The 9,657-nt window shown below is 43.2% G+C and overlaps 1 protein-coding gene across 1 annotated transcript; it reads right to left on the minus strand.

The window, feature by feature from the left end:
- Positions 1–3,444: 3,444 nt before the first annotated feature.
- On the minus strand, positions 3,445–8,743 carry znf277 (zinc finger protein 277; the record flags this gene model as incomplete). The annotated part of the gene is made up of 12 exons (XM_080539500.1): positions 3,445–4,010; positions 4,344–4,518; positions 4,642–4,684; positions 4,828–4,924; positions 5,392–5,459; positions 5,889–6,021; positions 6,205–6,315; positions 6,482–6,573; positions 7,341–7,423; positions 7,514–7,602; positions 7,781–7,994; positions 8,710–8,743. 12 exons carry the CDS (start codon positions 8,741–8,743, stop codon positions 3,779–3,781), a joined length of 1,371 nt encoding a protein of 456 aa, XP_080395626.1. The 3' UTR covers positions 3,445–3,778.
- Between the last annotated feature and the right edge of the window lie 914 nt (positions 8,744–9,657).

Consider the following 9,657-nt stretch of genomic DNA (forward strand, 5'->3'; position numbering starts at 1 on the left):
CAGGCTCGGGGCCGAGGGGCTACCCTTTTACCACCCCGAGACCTGGTTGAGGGGCTCACCCGGGCTATATTTCTGGACACCCCTCCAGAAGCCACGTCATCGTCTCGTCATCTAATACCGACAGACCATGCATCCCGTTGGGTGGGTGGTACACCGGGCAATCCAGGATAATATGGTCTGCGGTTTGGTCCTCTGCGCCACACTCGCACGACGCATTTGGGGCCAAGCCCCATCTGTGCATTGATGAGCGGAAACGCCCGACGCCGGTCCGGAGACGATTGAGCCTCACCCAGGATAGCCTTGGCAAGTCCATCCCGAGGGGCTCAGCGCCGGCGACTGGGATGTGGTCGCGGAGTTTGGAGGTGTTAGCCTCCCACTCCGCGCGCCACATATAATCCGCCCATCCTGCCGCACTGATGTTGAGATCTCTGCATTGCTGCCTGAGATCCTGTGCGGCAGGCACAAATGGGTGTCTCGACTTGAGACGCCGGGAGGGCTCCGCTGTTATAGTGAGCCTATCATGGAGCAGATGGTTATTAAGCTCCGCGGCCCGGCAGGCGAGACGTGCTGTGGCTCCCATGCGGCGGAGGCCTGCGGGCTGGATGCCTGCTAGGATGGGAAGGTTGTCCACGGGGGTAGGACGCAGGCATCCTGTCACAATGCGCAAGGCTTCGTTTATAGGCGAGTCGATGAGGCGGGTGTGGGCACTGCGACACCATACTGGGGCGCAGTATTCACTAGTTGAATAAACGAGGGCTAGGGCTGCCGTGCGCAAGGTCCTTGCGCCGGCGCCCCAGCCCGAGCCAACCAGTCGCCTCATCAACGCCACACGAGCTGTGAATGAATGAATGAATGAATGGTCTTTATTGTCATTGATATAGTACAGGTACCAAACAACGACATTTGGGAGGGGGGGCTCCCCTGGTGCTAGGAAAAAAGAAAAAAAAAACAAGAAGGGAAAAGAGCTGGTTTACATAAATAAAGGCTATGTACACTATCCACTATACTATGCTATACAAATAAAACACTGTGCTGTACTCTATGCTGTGCTATACCTATTCTAACATTTCCTATCTCTGAACCTTATGTACCCGAGGGTTGTCATATTGCACATAGTGTTATTGCACATTCATTTAAAGTGTCGCAGTTTGCAGGTTTGCAATGTTCCCAGTTGTGTTTCAGTGTTGCACTTGATTTCAATCTAGTAGCTGCCATCAAATTGTCTAGATTGTCCAGGGCCTAGAACCTAGGTCTTTGCTGTGTTCAGGGCCTGAATGGCCCTGGGGTAGAAGCTGAGCTTCAGTCTGTTTGTCCTTGCGAACATGGTCTTGAACCGCCTGTCCGAGGGCAGCCGAGCAAAGTGTTCGTACCCAGGGTGGGATGGGTCCCTGGAGATCTTGGAGGCCTTCCTGAGGCAGCGTGTGTTGTACAGCTTTTCCAGAGAGGGGAGGGGGGCGCCGGTGATCTTCTGGGCCGATCTCACGACTCTCTGTAGCGCATTCCTCTCTGCGGCTGTGCAGCTGGAGAACCACACGCTGATGCATTGGCATGTGAATGGGTGTGTGAATGGGTGAATGAGAGGCTGTTGTAAAGCGCTTTGGATAAAGGTGCTATATAAGTCAGTCCATTTACCATTTAGATAAAGTTTGTGTGTGTGTGTGAATTGGGTGAAATTAGCAATACAGGTATGTTGTGTTAGAGTCAGTTAGCCTGCCCTGCTGTGTCTGAATTGGTCTGTCTGTTGCGCGACATGGTTAATAGTTAAGGGATAGTGTCTTGTGTTGTCTTGTGTGGGTTAAAATAACAATATACAGTTAGGTCCATATACTGTATATTTGGACTCTATGTTATTTTAGCTGTTTACCAAAACATATGAAAGTTACAGTTATATAATCAATATGGGCTTTAAGTGCAGACTCTCAGCTTTAATTTGAGGGTATTCACATCCAAATTGGAGGGAGAGTTTAGGAATTACAGCTCTTTAATATGTGGCCCCCTCTTTTTCAAGGGTCCAAAAGTAATTGGACAATTGAATCAACAGCTGTTTCATGGACAGATTTAGGCGATTCCTTTGTTATTTCTTCATTAGTTAAGCAGGTAAAAGGTCTGGCATTTGAGTGGCAAAAGTGTGGCATTTGCATTTGGAAACTGTTGCTGTGAACGCACAACATACATAGGCTGCAAAAACTTAGGCTGCAAGAACAAACAATTACATTGAAAATTGGGGACTGTGTATAAAATGGTTGCAATTCCTAAACGTTTCATACAATATTTTTGTTCAACCCCTTGAATTAAAGCTGAAAATCTGCACTCGAACTCAAACTGCATCTCAATTGTTTCATTTCAAATCCATTGTGGTGGCGTACAGAGCCAGAATTATGGAAATTGTGTCACTGTCCAAATATTTCTGGACCTAACTGTATGTACTTCCATATTTTCTGACTTCCAGGTTTTCAGTGCTCTGAAATGTAACGCACTGCACGTGCCTTTTAGAAACTCCAAACTCACACATCTGCTTCAGCCGTGCCTCAGCGGAGATGCCAAGGTATGGTTTATCTGCTACGCCTACAGCAACAACAGACACTTCCCATGCACTTGATGCTTTATTAACACCAGATGCCTTGATGCTTTATTAACACCAGATGTGTTGTGTCTTTGTGTTTCCCTCAGTGTTGTGTATTTGTGAATGTGAGTCCTGATGCGAAGAACGTGGTGGAGACCACGAGCACTCTTCAGTTTGGCTCGTCCATACGGCAGGTGGCCCTGGGCAAAGCCACCCAACACATCACTCCCGCTAAGAACACAAAGGCTGACAAATAGCTTGAGAGGGTAATGATGACAAAGTTAAAGGAAAGTTCACCATGGTAGGTTATCTTATGCTCGCTCACTCACTCAGGTATTGAAGGAGACGTGGTGTCTTTCATTCAGCAGAGCGTTAATTAATTCCTGGTTCTAATATTGAGATAGATTACTGTAAATAACGAACAAAAACGTGTACTATGATCTGTTAACACAGATATAATTGACTATCCACACACAAACACTAATCATTCATCAAAATATGGCTAAATATTTGTGAATAAATGGCTCTTATATTTGCAAACAAATGTCACAATGTGTTAAAGTGAAATCTGAATTTGCTGATCAAATGATGTCTGTGGATTTGTTTCAATTTGTTTACAGAATTTTGGTACTAACATTCTGTGTGCTCCGAGATATTCTAATGGCTTTGACTACGACAATTTGCCATACCTCGGGCTGTGGATGCTGCACAGGCATGATTTCTTATTGCCAGATGTAATATTTGTATTTATAACATTGAATAGTAAATATCTACTGAACACAATTTTTTTTTTTTGTTTTTTTTTTTTACAGTTGACAAGCAGTTATTCTCAACAATTGTATTATTTACAATCAGAAATTGTCACATTTCAATAAGTTCAATGCAGTCAGATGCTGATGATATATAATTGCATGAGGGGTATATAAATGATATATAATTGCATGAGCGGTATAATTACATTAGTATAATTATATTGAGAAAAATAAACTACCCTCAAGGTCAAGGTTGAGAGCAATCATTGTATGTAACGTGATAATAAACTGCATATGGTTATTCGTACCAAGTACAGCACATATCACATCACACCATAGACACACAGTAGGTGAGTCCTAGGAAATGGTCATTTTCAAACAGATCATGTTCAGTCCTGCACAGATGTGCCGGTCGAGTGCACAATTGAACAATGTCTAATGAGCAAAATACTATTTTGTTGAGTCATACAATAGGGATGTAAGGAGTTGCACTGTGTCTGTCAGATGACTCCACTCTCACATCCCTGTTCTTCAGAAGGTGATTGAGCACGCTGGTCTGTTTCAAGGCCCTCAGGTTGGAGATGTCTTCAGCTATGACAGGAACATCTCTGCTGTGGCCTGTACTCTCTGATTCACTGTCGCTGTCTGACAAGGCACACAGGAGGGCATCATTCTCGTACGTAGGGAAGTAGTACCTAGAGACACGATGGGATGTTAATGTACAGTAATGGCTAGCACATAGACAGGTGGTAGAAATATTCACATATCTTGTGTCATTTTTTTACATCTTGGCCAGGGACCAGATGAAAATTTGCCTCCTGGCTAAATCTGGCATATTTACACTTGTTGTTAATTGATATGCATTGTCCCTTCTTAAATTAATCGAAATTGACAGATAGCTGAGAGACTTGTTTCTATTTAACATTTGTATTTATTTATAGAATTGATAGAATAAATTGTGATTCTCAGAACCATTTTAGGATATATGGTTATGTAATAATGTAAACACTTCAGAGTTCCAGACTTACTGTGGTTGGTCCCAGGTAGACACATCTGGCAGCTGCATCACATGACCTGCATCCATTATGTGACGGAGGGTCTCGGCCTTGGATCCAAACTTCTCCTGGCAACCATAGCAACGGCACTGGTGTACCTCCCGCCGTATGTAGTTCACTAGTTTGACTTGCTGGTAAAACCTCAGATCTGGCGGAGAGAGCGTAGGAATTCATCTCTTTAGTGACTTTGTATGTAAAGGAGTTGGGTGACTAGTTTGGGTGAATGTTGGTGTTTTTCTAATTAAATTATTTATGAAATGGTATGACTCACTGAGATCTGTCTTCAACTTGTGTAGGTCAAATCCGTGGGCTTCCTGAAAACAACAACATGATAAATAGAATTGATATTAAGACATTTAAAATAAATATATAACCTTTAATCATGTTACCTCCATGTGTGTATTGAATGTAGTGTATGTTACCTCCATATGTGTGTATTGAATGTAGTGTATGTTACCTCCATGTGTGTGTAGGTCTGGTCCATGGTCTCTGACTGCTGATCACAGAACAGACACACAGAGCACACTGGGTGAGCCCGCCAGTCGGACCAATCACTGAGGAGATAGCGTTTCAGTTAGCGTTTACACATTTGTCATCATTTCTCCATCCCAAATATGGTCCATATACTGTAACAACAGCATACAGAAATTGCATTATGATTAATACTAGGTAGAGCATTCATTAATTATTAATTTCCACTTTCGCAACTGTAAGACCATGACCTGAACCATAAGCAATTGCATATCATTAGCCTCATAGCATAATTGCCTCAGTCATATCTTGGCCAAATTGAGATATCTGCCTAACTCTACTCTCCAAACACTGCTGATTCACTGTGCATTATTGCCAATGCCATCAGCCTGCTTCAGAATGCTTTATTGGAATTGTTACATTCCAAAATCACTATCTGCCCAAATCATCTCTTTGACACTACATACAAAGATAGCTCGGCTGACAAGTGAAGCATGACTTAGGCAATTATGCTACGAGGCTAACGATATGACTCTGGGATGATTCTTACTCGTCCTCATCCTCCACCATCTCACGGTCATCCTCAGACTGAACCTCCTCCCACGTCTTCCCCAGCTCCTGGAGACACAAAAGAATAATAATTAGCAGTCTTGATAATAACCGTTGTCATTTGATTGCTGTTTTTGACTTATAACATTATAATAATTACAATTACAATATTCCAGCTTGCCGTCACCAGTTAACCCTCTCCTCCTCCCCTTCCCATGTGTCCCCAGCACTACCTTAATTAGGCCCCTATAGTTTCTTTTATTTACTTTATTTCTTTTTTTATTACTATTATCTTTTCAGTTTGTAAACCGTCTTTGAGTGTCTAGAAAAGCGCTATATAAGTCTAATGTATTATTATTATTATTATTATTATTATTATTATAACCAAACTTGACATGTCATTATTGGATATAAATAATGTTGCTCCTCATCCCAATACAAAACCATAGTGTGTCTATTGCACTTACAATACCCCCGATTAGAGACCCGCGGACGTACCAGGTAGTTGATGACGTAGAACCGGTCGTATTCCCTGTTGGTAGCGTTGATTCTGCGGTGCTGTTTCTTTCGCATGTGATCTTTCAGTGTGGTTTTGTCTCTGAACGTTTTCTCACAGTATAGGCACTGCAACCTGAGGAGAAAGACAACGAGCCGCTCAAAGACACGAGGGCGGGGTAAACTAAACCTGTTACCTGCATGTGTTACTCAAGACACACCGATCATACCAACAGAAGAGCTTAGACTTGTAGTGCTTAGGGTATGTACACATCATCCAAAAAGGAAAGAGAGGGAGAAGCCACACTCAGAGTCTTACTTGTCCAGCTTGTTCTCTATAGTGTCCAGGAACTCTGTGCAGTACACGATGTTGTCAGGCAGCCCCACGCTGAAAGAGTGCTCCCTGGCCATGTGGTTGAGCAGTGAAGACCTGGAAAGTGATCAACAGTTGGGTATAACAGCACACCAAGCATGCGTTAGCTCAGCCTTTACGCTTTGGACACGATGGAAGCAGTAGAACAGAACGGTCTCTGGTGATGTCATGAATCTACGGACCCTGTACCCCCTTAAAGTGACGAAGCAGAGGTTCCTGTTACCTGTTCCCGGTGAACTCATCGTTGCAGAACATGCAGATGCGCTGGAAGCTGTCGTCCTCCCTCTCCCACTGCTGCTGCTCCAGGACCTCCTCCTGTGACCCATACACACAATAGACCTATCGCTAAGCCACGTCCCAAAATAGAAATTGTCCAATCATATCACAGCAAAAGTCACTAAAGGCAGAAAACTCGGACAAACAACTCGCTAATATCTGATGGTGAAAAGCTTCTAGACTAAATATTCTTGTCATCTTTAAAAAACATGTCTATTACTTACTTGTAAATCTGAAATTTGAACTCCCGCCATAAGTAAGTCATTGAATGTCATTCAGTCACGGTGGGTCAGTCAGTCACTGTCAGTGAAGCATTTGAGCGAGCGTTGTTTGTTTGTCCGAGTTTTCAAAGGGGGCGTGGCTATTAGGGCTTTCACACCGAGGAACCGTTCTGGTTCATGTTCGCGACCCAAGTCTGTGTGAACTTCGTAAGCCATTTCCATTCCAGTAATGGAGCAGCTGGTTAGTAAGAGAACGCATGTAGAAAGTGTCTTTTGTTTTGTTTCATAGAAAAGAGTGTTTATTTCAGATACTGTAGTGGAAGATATTATCCTCATTTCCAGTGAAGTAGCTGCCATCTTGTTGTGACATTTTTGTTTATCCTGCCCCATCATCACCCAGCGTTGATGACGCGGATGGTTCCGGTTACACTGGTACAAACGCGGGCTGGTTCGCCAGACAGCACCAAGGTTCCGAGGTTCCAGAACGGGAACGGGAACGGTTCCTTGGCGGTGTGAAAGCTCTAAATGAGACGGTAGCAGAATAGGCTATGCAGTCCCAGTAATGTCAGGGAAACCATGACTCACCAGTCGTTTCTGCTGCAGCTGTTCTCTGAGGACCCTGTCCTCTGGCAGGACATCACACAGCAGGCAGAAGTGCTCCTGTTTTTCTACAAACAAAGGAAGTCAGGAAAAGGAAATAGTGAAGCATAAGTCATGGGGTCATCTTAAAGGCTACATCTTTTTAAACCCCCACTTACCAGCTGGGCCTTCTGAGTTAGTCTTAATCACACTGCAGAAATCAGTGATGGGTTGCTCAGAGAATCTCTTTTTCCAGTACAGCATGTACCTGAGAGAACACAGAATCACACCGTTTTTTTTTCTCTCCAGATAAACACAACACAGTTTACTAACATGTGACAATAACATTGCCACTAAGGCACAGTCAGGCGGGCATAATAGAACAACACATTAAGTTACATTAATCTACCCCTATAATGTGGTGTTGTTTAGGAGAGGTTACATACTTTGGGAAGTCTGCAATTAGTTTGACATCAGCGACGACTAGTTTGTGCTCTAGTACCAGGTGCTGTAGGAGACGGTCTTTCTCTGACAGGGGGGTGGAGTGAGAGCAGAGGACACAGGTGACTACTTCCCCATCATGAGAGGACGAGCTGGTTCTGGTTCTGACAGCAGGGTGCTCGGGGAAACACAGCGGCTCCAGTATACTGTCCTGTTCATCTGAGGGGAGGGGAAAACATGTTCGTTGACATTCGATTGAAGTTAGGTGTATAAATATGTAAATAAAGTCTTCCATGGCTAGAATTCCATCAACTTTTATTATGCAGACGGTATAATCTAGTTAACAGTAGACATCTTGCATGGTTTGGGGTATTCACTCACATGGCATTAGAATGTCTGTTAGCCTATATGCATAGAGATAGTATGGACACGTGTGCCCATAAAATGAATATGTCAAGTAACATATCATATGTTCCTTTAGTTCTTATTTATGGTGAATAAAGACTTAGGGGCCCAGGTTTAGTGCAGGCACAATAGTACCACACCAGTAGTTCCTTGGCAGCCTCTGGTAAGAGTGTCCACGAAGGTGACCAAGTATCAGTGTATCACCATTCAGTTTTAGCATTAGCCCATCCAAAGGAACATGATATGTTACTTTACATATTCATTTTTATTGTATCATACTTGGACACGAGTCACACGACACATTATGGCAAAGTCTCCGACTCTTATCTGTCCACAGCTTAGACATAGCCTACATACAACATAGAGAGATTCTATCCTGCTAATACTCAGTTAGCAACTTAGCTAACTAAACTAAGTCGATTATGTGCATAATGTTAACCTACTTCATGTACCAACACGCCTGAGAAGCGACATGGAGAAACTCATTGACTAGTTATCTACTAGTATCAAGTTCACTGAAGCGACGTACCTGAAGATGTTCTCCTGCCCATGCAGGCAGCCATGTTTCACAGTCATGTGGTCAAAAAACCAGCTGATTATTGACCAATCAGAGCTCTCTCACATATAGAGATTTGTGTTCACTCACATCGGGCTGTATCGCATGTTTATATCAAAACATGTCTCATAAGAACATCATAATTATGAGAATGGATTAAGTTAACGATCAAGTTAATTTGGTTTCACGGTAATAACACAATACAGGCTATATATTTAGAAGTTTGAATGTAGTTGGCGTTGATATGTAAAACAAATACACTATATGTGAAAAGTAGGCTATTACAATTATGATATTACTTATCTAATATATTAAGATATTACTTATGTACTTTAGTTGGGTTTGAAGAAATTCAGTCTACGTCCCATTTTACAGTGCAGAATAAGACCACTAGATGGTGCAAACACCATAGCCCAATCCATTTCTTTTTCCTGTGGAACATTTCTAACAAACCTGTTACACACACATGTTTGATTCGTTACCACAGAGCACCAATCAAGTTTGACATTTATTCTTCAAACCTAAGCACCCAGTGGTCAAGAGGTTGCTGCATTTCATGTATTGTATCTGCATGTGAACAAACTTGAACTACTAAGTCCTGAAAAGCCATATTGAGGCCAACGCCAACCAACCCGTATTCCCCTTGTCCATCCTAACTCCGTTGGCCTTCTCAATTGGCCCAATCTCTCTCACCCTTTCTCCCTTCTCTGTGTTTGAGCAGTCCACACAGGTGTGCTCTGGTGTTGCATTATTCAGACAGATCTGTGAGAGACTAATTAAACTCCAGGAAGGGGGATGAGGTAGTGCTGGTGGTTGTGTAGTGGTGAAGGGGGTATTTGATTTGGCCCACTATTCCCCTCTGCACTCAATCAATCTCAACTCCAAGTAGCGAGAAGCTGGGGCAGTGAGCTCTTATTATCC

Source organism: Nansenia antarctica, assembly GCF_963989245.1.
Source record: "Nansenia antarctica genome assembly, chromosome: 9".
Classification (NCBI taxonomy): domain Eukaryota; kingdom Metazoa; phylum Chordata; class Actinopteri; order Argentiniformes; family Microstomatidae; genus Nansenia; species Nansenia antarctica.